Source organism: Crotalus tigris, unplaced genomic scaffold (genome assembly GCF_016545835.1).
Source record: "Crotalus tigris isolate CLP2741 ecotype Arizona unplaced genomic scaffold, ASM1654583v1 scf7180000018938.1368258, whole genome shotgun sequence".
Lineage (NCBI taxonomy): Eukaryota > Metazoa > Chordata > Lepidosauria > Squamata > Viperidae > Crotalus > Crotalus tigris.
Window position 1 is genome coordinate 616,543 of NW_024097283.1, and position 19,608 is coordinate 636,150.

At 35.2% G+C, this 19,608-nt stretch overlaps 1 protein-coding gene across 3 annotated transcripts in view; it reads right to left on the reverse strand.

The window, feature by feature from the left end:
• Positions 1-2,351: 2,351 nt before the first annotated feature.
• NIBAN1 (niban apoptosis regulator 1) overlaps positions 2,352-19,608 on the reverse strand; it is a 52,766-nt gene continuing 35,509 nt past the window's right edge. For all 3 annotated transcript variants that reach the window (XM_039357634.1, XM_039357635.1, XM_039357636.1), the window contains 9 exons: positions 12,285-12,400; positions 12,024-12,128; positions 10,882-11,044; positions 9,305-9,492; positions 8,510-8,671; positions 7,829-7,939; positions 5,662-5,769; positions 4,443-4,554; positions 2,352-4,034 (listed from right to left, as the gene is read on the reverse strand). In XM_039357634.1, the coding sequence (XP_039213568.1) occupies positions 2,812-4,034; positions 4,443-4,554; positions 5,662-5,769; positions 7,829-7,939; positions 8,510-8,671; positions 9,305-9,492; positions 10,882-11,044; positions 12,024-12,128; positions 12,285-12,400 (2,288 nt within the window). In that variant the 3' untranslated portion in view covers positions 2,352-2,811. The remainder of the gene's footprint in view (positions 4,035-4,442; positions 4,555-5,661; positions 5,770-7,828; positions 7,940-8,509; positions 8,672-9,304; positions 9,493-10,881; positions 11,045-12,023; positions 12,129-12,284; positions 12,401-19,608) is intronic.

Consider the following 19,608-nt stretch of genomic DNA (forward strand, 5'->3'; position numbering starts at 1 on the left):
AAGAAATTTAAAACTGTTTAATGGATTAAAAGGCAATGCTGGTTTTATGGATTGTTTTAAGGATAATGATTTAGACTTAGAAGTAAGAAAACTACAATTATATACATGTGTGTTTAATTTAGTTAGATGATTTTTTTTGTTTTATGGAAATTTGTCTGGTACAGAAATATGAAAGTTAAATTTGGAGTGAAAAAAGAAACTTGGCTTTATGGATTGTATTAAGGAAAAAAATATATAATTATACATATATTATATATGTTTAAAGAGACTAAGAATGTATTCTTTGGAATAATAGATTGATTTTGAGGGAAATTATGTACTGAAATTGAAAAAACGTTGAGTTTTTAGACTGGAACTTCGAAGTGCTTAATTAATTAGGAGATTTTTGTGTATAATAATATGATTTGATAAGGTATGATAATTAATTGGATGGAATTTGAAGTTTGTGTAATGAATTGAAATGAATTAAGGTTTAACGTTTTTTTTTTTTAACTAAGTTAGTTATTATTGGAAGGAAATAAATGAGATTGGTGATAAAAAGAGGGATGAGAAAGATTAAGAGCTTGAATATATTTGGAAGAGATATTTGAAGTGATAATCTGTTGATGTAAAACAATATTTGATTATGGTAATTATAAATTGATAAAGTTTTAAAACAGGTTTAGTAGTAATAGAAATTTAAGCTAGAAATGGAATATATTAAATCTATTATGTTATTTGAGGGAAATAGAGAGATGACAGTGAATGTACTAAGTTGAGCTGTTTATGTATGTTTTTATTTTGGAATGTTTGTTTACCCAAACACCACGGTGTGTCTTTAGTACTTTTTGTTAAAATTAAAAAAACCAATAAAATATATTTTTTAAAAAAAATATTAGCAACTAGAGACTTTAGGGTTAAATCTGCCTTCTTTGCCTCTTTGTCAAATCATGACAAATCAGTTGGGAATGAGAAGTGCTGGCAAGTGTAGAACTAATTGGTGACTAATTGTTTCTATTATTTTGCTAATCTGCCATCATTTAGCCCCCCCCCCAGTGAAATTCTATTGTTGTACAGATCAAATCCTAAGTATGGGCTATAGAATGCTAAACTCATAATTGTCAAAGCATGCTATCAACTGTTCCAACATGTTAAAAAAGAGATCTGTAATTATGAGGCAATGCAAATTTATTTAATGTCTTCTTTTTTTATTTCATGCACTGAAATGAAATAGTAGAATGATGGCTTATCATCAAAATAATTTGACAGCCTATGCATTTAAAGGGTATTTATACAGTTCAGAGTTCAAAGAATTATAATCTAAAAATATTTTAGTTCTGGGGGTTGTGAATAGCAGTTAAAAAACAGGATGATGGAAGATGAGCAATGAGTTAGTAAATTAAAATTTTCAAGCAGCCAAAAGTATAGCCGCCATTCTCTGCTCTAGCTAGAGCAGACATATCAAACTCGTGACATCAAGTAACGTCGCGCGACATATTGGAGCTTTTTTTTCCCCATTGCCGGCAATGGGATGGGCATGGTTTCCTGGTGATGCGTCCGACCCGTGGGCCGGCAGTTTGAGACCCCTGAGCGAAAGAGTTCTCTTCCTGCCCAAAATGAGTGCCAAATTGTGCCAGTGGTAATTTATTGTTTTGTGGCTAATAATATCTGTAGCTGCTCTGGAATCTGTTAATGCATCTAATTACAAACTTTTAAAATTGTTTTACAATACATGATTAGTTATTCAGATTGACTACATTTGCAGCACTTGCTTTTACCATAGTAAACAAATTAACTTATCTGCCCTTGCTATCAGTTTTAAAATACTTTGTGGCCATCTGCTAGCAGTTCAACCAGACTTACTGCAATGGATTTCCCTTTCTCCTGTTCTAGGACAGGAGATTAGGGGGAAAAAATCATTCTAATCAGGCAAATAAAAGTTAGCCTTAGAAGCTAATCTTAGCCCTTAGAAGGCTCTTTTGAAGTTGAGAGTCAGAGGAGCGGAGTTATAAATGCTCTGTCCTACTCTGGAAGAATCACTGAATGTTTGAAGCCCTTTTGTTTGTTGCTATAAATTTTTGTGGTTCCCTTTAAGCAAGTATAAAGTGCTCCATAGAAGGGTATAGAAAAAAAGGATAGCAAAATTGGTTCCAATTATTCTGGTAAATTTTAAATATAGCAACCGTAACAATGATAAAGAAGAGGAATTAGCTCTCTCCATTCTCAAAGTATCTGCCAAAGCTTTTAAGTACAAAAACAACAATATACCTATGAAAATTTAAAACACTATGTACAAATTTTTACTATTACTTCTGTTGATGATTTGCTTTCCTTTTTTCTTTACTATATATCACACAAAGTTTTTTTCTTTCTTGCAACACCTGATTTTAGCACTTCCTTCCAAATTCTACTGAGAGTCACTGAAATCTCATCCACAAATAGACGGTTCATTGTCAACAGGGGCAATCAATATTTCCACTGAACTGTGTTTTCAAAAAGTAGGAAAGGCTAAACATTCTGTCAAGTTACAAATAATAGTTTGCAAAATTCTTCACCACTTGAGTGATGATTCTTTCATGATTCACTTCTAAATGAGTAAGTGACAAGAAGCAGCAACTGGCAGAAGAGTATTATTCAAACAATACAGATTTTCAGAAAGCCACAGGTTCAGATTAAAAGATGGCTCTCAAGTAGGGTGTGAATTTGAACAAATCTCTCCATTCTAGTTTTAAGGAGAGTAATCATAACTTGGGCTCAGACATTTAGAAAATTCTATTTTGTAAGTGGTGAATCAGAACAGTCGCCCTCAGTATTTTCTCAGCTTTCATCACTTTAAATATCTGCCACATCCGTGTCCACCCAGGACTCACCTGCTTGTTCAAAATCACCTCCTTGATCAAAAGTGACACTTTCGGAGTCCATGCTCACCGCATTGCTAACCTCAGTTTCTACTACTTCTAAGGAAACTAGCAGAGAGGGTGATTCGGTGCTTACGGATTCTGTATTCAACATGCTTTCTTGAGTTTCAACAGAACAGCTCAAGGATGATATCTCTGCTTCCCTCAGGACAGATTGCAGAAGGGACAACTCTGCTTCCTGGGAATCTGCTTTAATACATTGTCCCATTTGGGAATCATCTTCCTTTGGAAATGAATGGAGAGAAGAATATCCTTCTCTTATCTGGTCAGGTTTTTCACCTTCAGCCTGCTCTGTTTGTGATTTCTGTTCTTCAGACACAACGTTGTCAAGTGAAGGGCCTATTTTATTCTGGTCAGATTGTCTGTTTTCAGGAGATAACTCTGTTTGAGACTGGTCATAGATACCATCATTCTTTTTATTTGAATGCACTGTGTTTGGCTCTCTTTTCAACTCTTCCCCCGAGATATCACTGGGACTCTGTTCTTCAGACTTCTCAGAAGCATCCTGATGAATTATGGTGCTTGTTTCCCCAGATCTACTTACAATATTTGTATCATCTGCTTTTACAGTGGGGAAAAAGGGCTTCTGCAGATCACCTGTCTGATAGTCCTCTTTACTCTTTTCTTCTGCTTCTTCCTTTGGACTTGACATTCCACACTCCTGTAAATCTTGTTCTTTGTTCACAGACTGTTCATATTCTTTCAGTTCAACAGTCAAGGTCAACAAATTTCTAATTTCATTCACACCATTGTGAACTGGATGCTCTTCCGCTTCTGCTGTTCCTTTGTTTTGTTTTATTGTGATTTCACTGACATTTGTGATTGGAAGGGCTCCCTGTACAATAGTAAGTATTTTTGGACAAGATTCACTGCCACCGAGATCTGAAATTATTGTCCCCTCTTCTTTTGTCTCATCACATTCCTCTTCTTGATGGAGTTTTTCTGTTAAGAAAACCTCATTACTTCCAAGGCCAGCATCTGATTCATCCATCAAATTGGGGTCTGGCACTCTAGCTCGGCTAGCCTGTGCTGATTCTACAGGAGTTTTTAGATCACTCAAACTGGATACGCTTTCGGAAGTCAGGTTTATTTCCTCATAAAGGTTATGTTTCTTCAGATGGACTGCTTCTTTTATGACTAGGCAGGAGATGGACACAAACAAACAGAGAAAAGATATTCAGCCATAGAATAAGAGCACAGAAACATACTGAGAACAAGGCAATACTATCTTGGAAGAACTAGAGGGAGGAAAGCGTCTCTTCTCAAATCATCCATAAAGTTTTTCTTCTTTAATCAATAAAGCACTTCCTCAATCCTGTACTCCCAGATGTATTAGTCTTCACCGCTGACAATGCCCAGTGAGCCAGGTATAGATAATATATTTTGATTTTTCAACCCTGTTTTAAACCTATTGGCTAATTGGAAGAATCCAAAGGTCGCTGAATGAAAAAGATCAAGGTAAAACTGCCATCTCCTTGAATCAATCAGCCCATTTTTGTACTTGCCAAGACAGATATATATGTATCTCACAAGAAGCAAAGTTACCTTTTAGGGATTCATCAAGCAATGTCTGAAACAGAATCTCTTCATAGACATTTTCAACTTGAATCACACTGTTATATTCAGCAAAGATGTACTGTTCATACTCCTGAAGCATCTACAGAACAAGATATGATTTAAAGTAATAATGGCTAAATAGAAAATAATACATTTGCGGAAAAGACAATAAAGTCTGATACAAGGGAGGTTTATTAGAATATCTGACAGTGAAGGTGTCTTTATCTCTGCAACAAGATGAATTTCATTGGGAATAGACACAAGTAAGCACAGTGGGCTCCTCAGACACTGGAAATAGGATGTGGTTTGCAAAAATATTATGAGTACAAAGTACCTGCGTATTCTTCCTTTATTAGAATTCTTAATTCTTTTGCTAATCACTCTTTGATGCACCAGGAATGTAGCTATCAATTTTCTAAATTGATAAAAAATTATCTAAATTGATAAAAAAAGAAAATGCAGCCTTTTGCAAATTGCTCTCCTTTTTCTTTCTCAAGCTCTGAGAAAGAAGATGCCACAAATACTATGTACATGTTTATGTCTTTCCATTTGTTTTAAAATATCTCACTCCTACGTATATCTGTTTCTTAACAGAATATTCATAAGAAGAACTGCATAAATTAGCTTTTCAAATAAACGTGACACATGCATTATACACAGGATTATATAAGTTCTTCTAATTCATTTTTGTAGGTGTGATATGCAAGGGGTCCTTCGCAACATCTTATCATTTTGCCCAAAATAACTTTCAATTATCTTTTAATATTTCAGAAGAATACAGATCCTCTCTAAAGTCCTCTTCAATCCTTATATTTTATGATTTGTTCTAACATAAGGAAATAACATAAGGAAATATCCTGCACCCATTGTATTCCTTTGGCTTTCAAAGAAAGAAAAAACTAACTATTTTCAACAACCTTGGAGTTTAGGAAGAGAGATAGGTTTAAGAAAAACTTGTCATATGTAATATAGATCAGTGAAAATCAATAGGATTAAAGTTAACCATAAATCCTACAGATTTCAATGGATTGGCCCTAAGAATAACTAAGACCTAATCCAACCCATTGTTGCTGCTTTGTCTCTATCATTCCATTTCCACAGACTTTAAAACTAAAGAACCATTGTCTGCTGACATTATTAGCATTTTAGTTTTGATTTGTGAATCTTATTCTCCTTTTGAGTCATATATGTCAGTATATTAACCTACTGGTTTACAAGTTGAAGCCAATGTCCGCTGCAGTGTGGGCAGGGTGATCTGGACCAAGATTTCCTGAAATATCCTCTTCCGGATAGTACTGCTGTCATAATCATATTGCTATCAATTTTATGTAAAAAGAAGAATCAGGTATGAGATTTTAGAAAGCCAAATACCTACTTCTCATCTTCCTCCCCCGACTAACATACATCCACTAAAATTATAAAACCAATAACTATCTCTATTCTTTTATATTTATCTGTAGGATCAGAGGCAAACTTGAAGTTATCTTATATATATATATATATATATATATTATTAAGGAAGTTTTCAACAGAGTAAAAACAGTACTGTAATTTGAAAATAAGAAGCATAAAGGAAAATAAGAAGTAAAGAAAGAAAAAGAAAGGAAAAGGGTATAAAGTTCTTAAGATAGGAAGCCCCTTCACTGTAGCAAACTTGGAATAAACTTATTTATTCTTAGTGTGTTTATTTGTTCATTTATTCATTCATTTATTTTCAATATTAGATCCAACAAGGTATATGGCGTTGTATCAACGATGAAATACACACATGCCTCTATGGGTGTCTGGGTTACAGTTCCCAGAATCCCCAGCACATCTAAATATATCAGGTTGGGGAACTGTCAGCCCTACAAGGGAGACCAGACTCAATGGAAGATTCACAGTTACTTTTACTTAGATTGGCTATAGTAAAATAAAACTGCAAATCTGATTTTGTCCCTCTATTGTTTCTTTTATAACTGTATAATTTAGGGAAGTCTCTGAAAGGTTTCTACAAATCCCAGACTTAATCTTTGTTTTCCCACTTTCTCTCTTTTGTAACATTTCCCCCATTTCTTCTTCAAATCCATCCTCTTTATCTCCACACTGGTTCAAGTTTGACCGATCTTGAAAAACTGAACAAGGGTGGAAATGGCTAAATACTTCGGTGGGAAACCATTAGGACAGGGGTTTCCAACCGGGAGTGCTTGCACCCCCTAGGGGTGTGAGACGATATTCCAGGGGGTGCAAAAACTTGGGTTTTCATAATTATAGTGTATATGCATAATTCGTTGCCATTATTTCAAACTTTTGTAAGGGGGCAAGAATATATCAGAAGCGTTCTAGGGATGTTGGGTATAGAAAAGGTTGGGAGCCACTGCATTAGGAAATATCAGAATTATAAATTGGGAAGTTTTAAAAAATACCAAAAAAGCAATGGAAAACTATTTTTGTATTATTGCCAAGAACATTACATGGATCTGTCCATCAGGCCTCCAAGAATCAAGTTTGATTCCAACAAGACTTTACCTTTTTATTTTATACAGTGGCTTTCTAAAAAGTAGGTTCCTATTTAGAATATGCATGTCTACTTGGTTTGCTCTGAAACCCATATCCAAAATTTGACCCAATCTCTACCAGGACACTCTGGAGAGGATTTAATCTTATCAACAGATATGAAGGGAAATTGGAAAAATAGTCACCTGAACTTCCATAATGTAGCATAGGATGTAAATTCAAAAGCATACTTATATACACTTTCTACATCTGCTATTCACTTTATGGTCAATTCTCTCTCATGTTTTTGGTAAAAGTGACCTTAGGCCCATGTTGCACAAATATATATGATACTATATGTTCATTCAGAATTGAATTAGATGTCAGACTTCTAATTATTCAGAAGGCCAACTTCAGATATACAGCTAATGCAACTCAGGCTCCATAAAGAAATACATTTAAATAGGATGTAATGCATATTTTGCCTACCAAGAACAAACCCCAATTTTCCTTTCCTTTAGTAAGTCCTTAATTATTTCAAAATATTAGCTGTTTTAATTTTTATCTCTCTCTATTTCCAAATTTCAATTTTCAACATCTTTCCTCTTTAGATGCACCATTAAATTTATTTTCCCGCAAAAGCAGCACTACTCAAACACATGTTTACTGTGTTTTTAATATATTATCATGATCACTATTATCTCTATTAACATAACACAGATTAAAGACATACTATTAAAATATATGATATTTTGCATCTAGACAAGTCAAATAATTATCGGTACTTTTCATTAATAGTAATACAGAGAAAATACCTTCTTTGGCATTTGGATTGTATAATGAACATTATAACCCAACATTCCTACTTTGAGAACAAGTAAAAGAAATAAATATTTTACCTTAAGAACACGAAGTTTGACTTTTTCAATGGCTGTTGCCATTGTGGTTATATCTTTGGAGTGATTTAAACCCAATAGCTGCTCAAATGTATATACTACATTTTCCAGAATCTAAAAACAGATAAAAAACAGTTGCCTTATTTATTTCCTTGCAGAGGCCCATCTGCCTCTCAGATCTGTTTCTTTGTCAACATCTACTTTACTTTATTTGCAGACAGAAATATTTATTTACAAGGCATGTTGGCAATGTTTTTTCTTCTTCTTCCAAATATCTTTGTCTTTATGAATTATTGCATGAATTGGTTTGTACATGAAGTCATAATGCAGAGGTTTTTTATGGTAATACATTATATGAACCGAGGTAATAGAGCTTTTAAACCATGTTCAAGAAACTGTGGCTTAGCATAATCCACAAACCATGTATGCTTTATATCATCAGAATCTTGCCAGGTGGGACTTTGTGACTATGTAATTCGTGACTATGTGATTCAGAGATTTGATTTAAGGGTTTTTGGTTATATCTCTAAATGGAATTCTAGCTTGCATTTGGGAATCCAAATCCTTAGAAATTAAGAAATGGATGGCCAAGTATTGGTTGGTAAGTAATCCAAACCTATATTAAACTCCTCAGATCAGCCTGGATATTGCTGATGATCAAAGTATGCACGAATCCTATCATACCTCCTGCATTACATTATGTGTCCTCTGGATAACCAAGTCAATGTTGTGGAATTTGAAGCGGGTCTTGAGATCCTGGAGTTGCTCTTGAAGAAAATTGACTTTTAAATAGCAAGGCTCCATTTTGACAGAGCTGTGTGGCAGGTTCATCAGGTGATTCACATTCTGTCAGAAACACAGATTGGGAAGGAAGTAATTTTCCAATAATAGTACATATACTATCCATTCAAAAATCAGAAGGTTTTGTAACCTGGTAGGTATACAACTGTAGCAGCCCTTGGTGTCATATGGTAAATGAGAAAGATTTCTGGAGTTCTGCTGGCATTCCTCAGTAAAGAGGAATGATTAACCTATCATGGAAGGAAAAGGAAAAGAAAGAAGGCAATTCCTGAATTGGATTCTCATGTTATATGGTTGCTAAGGTCGATTTTTTGTAGGCTGTTTTGTACAATATTTTTTTTCCCCTTTCAAACATGTTGTTTTTGAGATTTTCAGGGAAATTTGAATGTCTAACAATAAACAAAAATATGATAAATCCAGATTATGGAATGTAGTTTACCACCTTTTATAATCCTGCTCTATACATTTCGGGTGAGATAAATTCTTCTTATTTTTAATGTACAGATGGAAACTAAGAGATAGTTATTTGCCCAAGGCAAGAGTATGGGATCTCAGTCAGACTTTGACCTTTGACCAAAATAAATCTATAATGCCTCAGAGAAGAAACTGAAGGCTGATGACCCCAAGTGACTCCCATCCATACAGAAAGCAAACAATTTAGCATCCCGGCTTCCTTACCTCATTTAGTGTTGCAACATCATTTGTTGCTTGAAAGGTTTGACTGATTGCATTGACTTCCTTTTCAAACAGCAGACAGACCTCAGTGAATCCAGAGCTCACTGGCCCCATGAGTTCCTCTAGTACAGAAGCTAAAAAGGGCTGAATACTTTCACTGCAACAGATCTGGATAGGTTCTGCTATGCTCCCTGAAGATTTAAGATAAACCTGAGTTGAACTCTAAGAAGGAGTCTCTAAAAACAAATAGAAGACTTTAAAGAAATATTGCCATTTTATATAATTTACTACATGTAGTTCTCCCTTACTGATTGCTCATTTGGCAAACATTTGAATTTATAGCAGCACTGAAAAAGTAGATTTAAAACTAGTCTCCAAACTTTTAGCATCCCTGCAGTCATTTGGGTGCTTTCCAACCAGCACACATTTATAATGGTCACAGTATCCCGTGGTCATGTGATCACCATTTCTGACTTCACTGCTGGTTTTCAATATTAGAGTAATACAGTACAGTAATATGTAAACTTTTGGAAATATGTTTGCAAATATGTGATTAAATCAAATAAATACTACTCATTAACTTCTTTTCACTGGGCATAGAACTTGGAAAATTGATTTTTAGATTGCTGCTATTATCTGCTGTTGGGTCAATTCAATTTCCATTAAGCTTTTGCAAGGTTTAAAAGCCTGAATTAATCCCCAAAATCACACATATCAAACCTGTTATGAAAGCAAAGGACAAAGATTACAGGTAGTCCTCAACTATCAAAGATAGTTCAATAGTTTTCATATTGCCCAAAAAGGAAATAGGTAAGGGAACTGTAAGAATGAGGTCACACACAATTTTTATTGTCAAAAAGAACACAACCAACACCCATCATCAGTTGGATTGCAAGACTGGGGCTACTTATGTATGCATATAGACATCATATTGTAGAAAAGCAAACTTTATAAGATGGTGCGTTTTACATACTTGAATAGCACACCATTTAATTGAGAAACATAATAATGGGGCTATTTCACTGTTAGAGAATACAAGTACAGTATAAAACCACCATCTTAAATATGGTTAATGCAATGATGCTGCCCTACTATGCATCTACATTTCAGAATTAAGAAAATACAAGGTATTTTCTCTAGAAAGCTGAATGCAGTGGTCACTTCAACAGATTCCTGATACAGAATAATTTGCAGGCTAGTCCTGATAAATGTGGCAAGAACTGCATATCGAAGCTGGAAGTGCTATCGATCATCTTCATTGGTACTGTATTGTTTATAGTTTTTATTGCTTTTTAATGAAACAGAATTACATCATCTACAATATTAATCATAAAATTGTAGCATCCACTTAAACAGGAATTTCCAATTGTTCTTTCCATCCCAAAAGAAACAACATGCAATGTGAACATATTATGAAATAAGCTTAAGCCCATGCTATATAAATGTAAACATCCTCAAAAGGGGCAAACATAAAAAAAAATCTTTTAGCTATATGCAAATTAGGAGTGTTAACTGATACTGTGATTATTAGATTTAAAAGGAAAAATACAAACACACTGACTGTATGACGTTCAACTTACCTTTTATTTTTGCAGCCAGAAATTCTTTCGAAGTCACAATCTGGTCTGTATTTGAACGGATAGTTCCCTCTAGTCCTAGGGTGACCTCTTTGCATTCTTCTTTCAGAGCATGTAAACCATCTGACACCTGATCATGTACCAAATGGTATGTTTCTTCTAGAATCTATGACAAAAAGCATGAATGAAATTATTTGCCAGCCATGCCAACCAGCTCCAAATCAGCTTCATGAGTTAACCGTGAAGTTAATGAATGCTCTTGTAATTAAAATGTAATTTTTACCTAAGTAGAGTCACAAATGTTGTTCATGCAGGTAGTTTTCAACTTACGATCATAACTGAACCCCACATTTCCGTTGCTAAGCGAGATACTGGTTAAGTGAACTTTGCCCCATTTTATGACCTTTCTTGCCACAGTTGTTAGGTGGATCACTGCAGTTGTTCAGTTAGTAACACAGTTGTTAAGTGAATCTGACCTCCCCATTTGCTTATTAGAAGGTCGCAAAAGGAAATCAACACGATGACCTCAGGACACTGTAACCATCATAAATAGGAGTCAGTTGCCAAGCACCTTAATTTTGATCACATGACCATGGAGAGGCTGCAATGGTTGTGAGTTCGAAAAACACTCGTAAGGCAGTTTTTTCAGGGCTGCTGTAACTTCGAAAGTCACTAAATGAACTGCTGTAAGTTGAGGACTACCGGTAATCTTTGTCTCTTGGTGGCTACAGTACTTCCAGCTGCAACATCTCTTGAAAGATACTAAGTTCCAGATTAAAGAAAGAACAAATGGTTCAGAAATATTTTGTGAAAAGAAGTCTGAATTTTGCCATTTGATAGCAAGAAACATCTTAGAGGAATGATGGTTTCAATGCTTTTAGCTAATTACATTTATAAATAAATTGCTTAAATTTGAAATTTAGCATTTTTTAAAAAAAAACAAAGGTAACAGCAATCTCTGAAATATTCTACTTTTCGGAAACATGTGGACAATAGTCTCCTTTTGTTTCAGCTCAAGACTTGTTGACTTCATACACACATCCAGGTGGCTTTCCTAAACAGAAGTGGTTGTTATTAACTTATGGGGTTTTTTCATTTTTTTAAAAAAAGAACTTCCTGATCAGAAAATATAATGTAGTACTTACGCCAAACCATGCCCGCTTTCGGTCATTTCTCTTCCCTTTCATTTTAGGGAGCACCATGCTCTGAAGGCTAGATAGGAGTTCCTCCATCACAAGGTTGCTAAGAATCTGGAAAGAGATGAAATGTAATAATTTTCTTTTTAGCCTCAAAAGCACAGAAATTGGTTTGTCCCGAGAAGGGTTGAGATGAACATGGTTTTCATAAAAGTATTTCCATACTCAAAAAGAATGGAAGACTTTTCATAAAACTCTTTATGCAAGTACCTGATTTTCATTTCCTATAATCATTTCTGACATCCCGTAATGGCCTTTCTCCTGACGGAAAAACTGGACAGCTTCTAAAAATGCTTGATCTTCAAAGGAAGGCTGTTTGAAAGGATCTGGAAGACACAAAAAAAAACTGGTTTGTATAAATAAATGTGATGTTTGTTTTCTTTTTCATAGTGTTTTTTTAAAAAATAACAACCTTGAATGCTTATTTACCTATTAGTTCTGGATAGAAATAGAAATAGCACTTAAATGTCTATACCACTTCATTGTGTTTTGCAGCACTCTCTAAGTGATTTACAATGTCAGTATATTGTCCCCAACAATCTGGATCCACATTTTACCGATCTCAGAAAGATGGAAGACCGAATCAATCTTGAGCTAGTCAGGATCGAACTCCAGACTATGGGCAGAGTCAGCCTGCAGTACTGCATTCTAACTGCTGCACCACTAGGACTCTCGTATCTGGAGTTTTTTGCAGTTACTTATTTTTTGCACTTGCTAGGTATGAAGTAATTTTGATAGGCAAAGTCTATTATGAAACCAGCCAGATTAAGTAATGCACCATGCTACATGAAAGCTCAGGTTTGACATCTTGCACTTATGTTTAGCTTGTCTTTTGTGTGTGAGAAAGCATCACTCTAGCATTTTCTCTAAGACATTTTTTTTGTTGTAGGAAAGCTGTTGAAGAAGAAGAAGAAGAAGAAGAAGAAGAAGAAGAAGAAGAAGAAGAAGAAGAAGAAGAAGAAGAAGAAGAAGAAGAAGAAGAAGAAGAAGAAGAAGAAGAAGAAGAAGAAGAAGAAGAAGAAGAAAGAAGAAGAAGAAGAAGAAGAAGAAGGAGAAAGAATAATTATTCTAGGTATCAGGTACAGTTCAGTGTAAACAAGTATAAACTGATGCAAGTTGTCACAGATATCCAAAATTTCATTTATTTATGGGACCTAAGCTAGCAATGAGTGACATTTTTATAATGCTCTCTGTTTTCACAGCCAAGTACAGAAAAACTGCTGCAGGCTGTGAAAACAGAGAGCGTTATAAAAATAACAGAAACAAAAGCAGAATATAAAGAAAAACAACTGAATGATACAGTAGATTAAATAGATGGAAAACCAAAGCTTTGCATGGACAGTATTTGAAAAACATTGAAGGAAAATGTGATAACAACTTGACATGGGCATGGCTTAAGATCGGAACCATCAAGAAAGAAATGGAAGACTTAATACTGGCTGCTCAAGAACAAGCACTACAACTAATGCCATGAAAGCAAAAATACAAAAATCCACTGACAATCCAAATTGCCGACTTTGCAATGACAAAGTTGAAACTGTTTCACATCTAATATGTGAGCGCAGCAAAATCGCGCAAACTGACTACAAAGCTAGACATGACCGAGTTGCTAAATTAATCCACTGGGCATTGTGTAAAAAATACGACTTGCCTGTGTTTGAAAAGTCATAGGAACATAGGGTAGAAAAAGTTGTCGAGAATGAGAGGGCGAAGATCTTGTGGGACTTTCAAATACACTTAGATCGCCATTTGGAACACAACACGCCAGATATCACAGTTGTAGAGAACCGAAGCGTACAGCTGATTGATATCGTTGTACCAGGAATTGTCAGAGTCAAAGAAACAGAACTGGAAAAAATTACGAAATATCGCGACCTGGCCATCGAAACTGCGCGATTATGGATGAAACATGTAACAGTAATACCATGTCATTGGGGCACTGGGAACTATGTCCAAAACTGCAGCTTCCTACAATAACTTCAGCAATGTTACAAAAATACTGCGCTACTCGGAACATCTTATATTTTAAGAAGGTGCCTGGTTGATACCTAGGATGCTTGGAATGTTCTTTGCTGATAGGAAAGAACTGTTCCACCCTTGGCATCAACTGGCCAGTTACACTATGGGAAAGAACAGGGATGTCCCACATGGCTTCCACTATATCACAGGTGTCAAACTCGCTGCGTCACGTGATGTGTTGCGAAATAGTGTGACTTTTTTTCCCCTTGCCAGAGCTGGGGTGGACACGTCCAGCCCACAGGCCTGCACTATATTGTCAGTGAAATTGTTAAGCAAATACAAGACTCAAGTCTTATTTCTAGACTCTGCATTATTATAGACATATAGCAAACACTTGGTGTTTGATGCTGCAGAGAAGAATGGAATGGAATGAATACACACACATATACACATCTACATACATTCCGTATTTGGTTCATAGGGGGGCAATTGCTGGAAGCTTACACCAAAAGCAGAAAAGAAGTCACATGAAGACACAGAAGCTTTAAGCACTGCAATGGTAGGACTAAGTCACAAATTTTCAAATTTAATTGTGATGCTTGTTTCTAGCCAGTAAGGGACAAAATGACCAGTTAGGGCAGTGTTGGTATTTGAATGCAAAGAAGATACAACATGCTCATCCCTTCTGCCTTAGTCATTTCATTGATAATGGGTCTTCTTGCATATCCACATGCTTTCAGAGACAGAAGTAGCACCCATCCTGAATCCTAAAATGGCAGTGGGCCTAGCTTAAAGAAAGGTAGCTTAGTTAGAAGATATCATTTTTCATTCTCTGAGTATTACGGCAGATTCTCAAACACTAGCAGAGCCAAAGACTGTTCTTTCTTCCTAAAGGTTCCAAAGGAAACAGACTGATTTGAAATGTTATGAAGCTCATAGCCTCAAAGGCCAAAATGTCAATTTTGTCAAGACCAATAGAATTATCAATTACTAGATTCATTTGATAGTGTAAATTGAGGTAATCAGAATGAATAAAGGTATTCAAAATGCCTATTATTATATCACTAAAATGAAGGTGGTTTTTTAAAGTTTTTATGTAAAAACAGAATAGAAAGCCTTTGGCAATATAGATTTTTGGAGTAATTCTTACCAATTGGGAATTCATTCTGTCACCATTGAATTTAATCTAAATAATCTTCTGTAATATTATTCTCTACCTCTTCTGAAAATGGAATAACATCCTAAAACTGTGTTGGAATAACAAAACATGGTTATTTATTGTTTCATTAGTTCATTCTAATAACCAGGGAACTACTAAAATTTTTTAGATAGCTTTGCCTGCTCTATAGCACAACACAATGACATCATCATTCCACAGAGATGAGACAATTATTCTTTTTCTTTTTAGGGAGAACAAACTATTAGCTTGATACAGTACAATGCTAGCAAACATATGGATTGTGGCATCTGAACCAGAACGAAGCATATTATCTGCAGAGAATACTGTTCTAAGTAGGAAGTTAATAAAATAGGAAAAATAGATTCTCAAGAAATGCAAAACATTTTGTTAATTAATTTTACCCCTTTATTCAATTTAAATCTGGTATGGAGGAATAGAAATAGCAATTATGAATGAAAAAATAGCTATTGAGGAAAAAAAGGATTCTGGTATCAGAGTTTGTTTCAACTAATGACTTGAGAGATGCCATTATCCTAAACTGTCATCTCCAAGTTTGTTCAACCCATGATTTAGTGTGACTTTTTATCTTGTTATAACTAACTGATAATTCTGCTGCATATTTGAAAGTTTCTATTGAAAAGCAAAAACTTTTAGACAATTTAAAGGTTCTCAAGAAAATTTTCCTAGGACGGCTCCTCAAGCAAAGGTAATCAACTGATGCATTAATGAGATTTGTCTCAGAGATATAGAACTTCTGTTTGTTTCTGGTAGTAGAATAGTGTTTTTCCTGTACAAAATCCACATGGGTAAGCAAGGGATTTTTATTTATAATGAAAGTGAAGAAAACATGAAGTTTTCTTTTTTAAAAAATATATTTTATTGATTTTTTACAATAGCAATCTTTAGTGCTTAGTAAACAAAAAATGTACATTCTACTTAACTTGTCTTTCTTATTCCTAACAATATTCACAAAAATACAGGAAGAATCCCCTGGCAAGCAGAACATACTGACACAGAATGCTACATGGCAAAAGAAGAAGGCTAGAGTTAGATTCAAGAGACTCAATTCGTTTTACCAGATGGAGTACTATATGATTAAACACTTGTTTGAATATGGTTAAAAGAATAGATACATTTTGAATATAAAGGGGCCCTACAGTAAGTGGGATAAGATATATAAGTAGTATAGTATTTTTTATAATATATTAGATGTAAAAATACTGGGATAGTGTATGTGAATGAAAAGTTTGCATTTTTAAAGATAATTAATTTTGAGAAAATTATGACTGATAAGAATGGTCTGAATACTGAGGGGAAATTAAGCTTAAATAAGAATCTTGAAAACAGGACACATGGTGACTTAATAAGGACTTTTATAAATACAATTGAAACATAAGCCGATCAGAAAAGATGTTATAAGTGGCTGTTATTGTTATTTGTACAAACACAAGAAAAATGTTTATATCCAACCTTGTATGTTTCGAAAGTATTAAGAATTATATTCGCTTAATTTTGACAAAGGAAAATACTACTGGAAGAAGAGAAGATCAAAGAAATATATGATTAACTAATTTATTGATTATGGAATTATAGAAATTAATTTTTACTGTTTTTAAATATATGAATCCAGACAACATGCTGTTTACTAAGCACTAAAGATTGCTATTGTAAAAAATCCTGAAGTTTTCTTTGTACTAATACAGAAGGGGTTTACTTCTAACTATTTCTATAATTGTTATTCTATTTTCCAGTCTGTCTACAATCGTAGGACATTTTTGGTGATATCTCAAGTACTAAGCAGACATTGCTTAAATATTTTTACTATCAGCCAAAGTTGTCTAGAGGCTGCCATCTGCTGTAACAAGGGTACAGATGCCCTTGAATCAAGCTTAATGTTGGTAACTGCATTTATGAATTTTTCTTGCCAGCTTTGTGGAATAGAATGGAATAGAACAGAACAGAACAGAACAGAATTGGAAGGGACCTTGGAGTTCTTCTAGTTCAGCCCCCTGCTCAAGCAGGAGACCTATATACCATCTCAGACAAGTGATTGTTTAGCCCAGGGGTAGGCAACCTTGGCTCTTTTATGACTTGTGGACTTCAACTCCCAGAATTCCTGAGCCAGCATGGCTCAGCTTGGAAACCTCTCCCTTTCCCCTCAGCATGGCTGGCTCTCTTTGATCACTTTGATCAATTGCCACTGGATTCTTCGGGACATTTTTGTCTTTGCAGTCTAGCCCACCAGCTCTGGAATTCATGGGCAACTGAATGCCTACATTCAAACATACATAAACATATCCCAGGTATCCAAAATAAATCTAATTCTTTCACAGATATGCGAGAAACTCTTATTGTAATATATAAGATGTAGATCATTATGAACAATGCTTTTGTGTTGCAAAATCTTTCTTGGAGACCATTTTAACTATTTAAATAGGCAGATGAGCAGGAGAATCATAAAGTCTTATCTTCAGAATGCAGCCAAACACCTAAGAAATAATAGATAAACAATGCAAACTTAAGAAAATTGTCATTTGGTTTCATTCCGCTTTCTCAATCAGCTAGGAAAAACAATAGATCTGAAGATGAAAGTAGAAGTCTGGAATTTAAATCAGAATCGTATGTATTCTATGCATGCACTATTTCAGCATTTTATAAAGAAATTGGCATTCATATCTATCAGAAGTTAAAAAAAACAAACTGAAGAAAGTGGAAGCACAATGGACTCTGATCAGTGAAAATACTTCAAACTCCAAATTATTGCTACCCCAGCTGAATTTTTTTTCAGACTGCATCTGATCTGCTGTCAACTGCAGTTATATTGAGAAAGTTACATTTTGCATCTAGTCTACTGTTTGTAGAATAAGGAGCCATGCAAATGAACCTCCAAACCAGGACTGTGAAGCTATTTTAGATGCCTTACAGGAAAAATCCAGACCATAATAAAAGCCATGAAGGTAGCTTTATTCTTATATTCTCACTAAATGTACCTCCTATAATGGAAGGAAACAGAAAGTCCTCTTTCAGGTATCTTAAAACCTGGACATGTTTATAAGAGAGACCAATCATTAAAGTAGCCCTCTTTAAAATCAGCAGAGATTGTAACATTTTAAACTGTACCTGGAAATTAATAGCCATTGAAGTCCTCATAACAAAGACACATAGGCATTCTTTAAGTGGTTATGAGTAGTGAGCCTGGCTGTAATATTACAATCTAGATTCTAGAAGTCATTTCCAAATGCAACACTGTGTTCAGTGTGATATAGTTGTTAATGCCTTTATGATTCTATCCGACAACTCCAGAAGTAGATGCAATTGCACTCCAATTTAACACAAAAATCTGGGCAATCTGGTAAGGGTTAATCCCAGGAGTATAACCAAACTGTAACTTAAAATGTTCAATCTCGGTAATACCTAAAATTCAACATGGTTTAAAATAAACAGACCAGAAACATTTTTGTCTTGACCTGTTTTAAAAATTGGCTTTTTCTCAACCAGTTTATCACCAGTATTGAACATTTATTTAAAACAGTTTTCTTGAAGTAGAAATAAGAAATAGAGTGGTGATACTAATCTTGCCCCATTCCAGACTACCCCTTCCCATTGACTTTATCTACCCTGTTTCCCCGAAGTAAGGCCTACCCCGAAAATAAGCCCTAGCTTGATTTTGGGGGGTGGGCCTAATATAAGCCCTACCCCCCAAAATAAGCCCTAGTTTTGGGGTGAGGCACCCACTTAAAAATTAAGCTAGGGCAGGGTGTGGGGTGTGGATCTGCCCCATGCGTCCCATACCCACTTATCCTGCAACCAGTCCCCTTCTCGCCGGCCCACTTCTTCTGAGGCATCTTCTGCAGCCAAGAACCGAGCTATGGATTGAATCAGTACTCGGCTGCATAGGCCTGACTGCAAAATGCAGGCCAGAATGCCGCTGCAGAATGAAGCTGCTCCTTCGGCCCCATAAGAAGTGGACTGACTGGGCAGGGCTGTCAGTGCCAGAGGTAAGATGTCCCCCGAAAGTAAGATCTGATGCCTCTTTTGGAGGCAAAAAAAAAAAAAAAGACCCAGTCTTATTATCTGGGAAACACAAGTATATCTAAAATATCATGGGACACCAGAGAGAATCTTGAAGGGTCAATGGACATAGGTTGAACAGGAGACTTCTAGCATCACCTTCTGGAATTGCTCCTCCATAGAGAGAGAAGATGATATATCAATTATAGCGGACCTGAATCTGCTATAAAACAGAGTATTCAAATCCCATTACAACAAATTACAGCCAACAATACCATATGTTGCTAAAAAAAATTCCTAGTGTCCAGTTCCTAGAGTAATGATCATGATGATGATGATGATGCTTGCTATCCATTCAGTCATGTAGAAGTCAAATTGAAATGA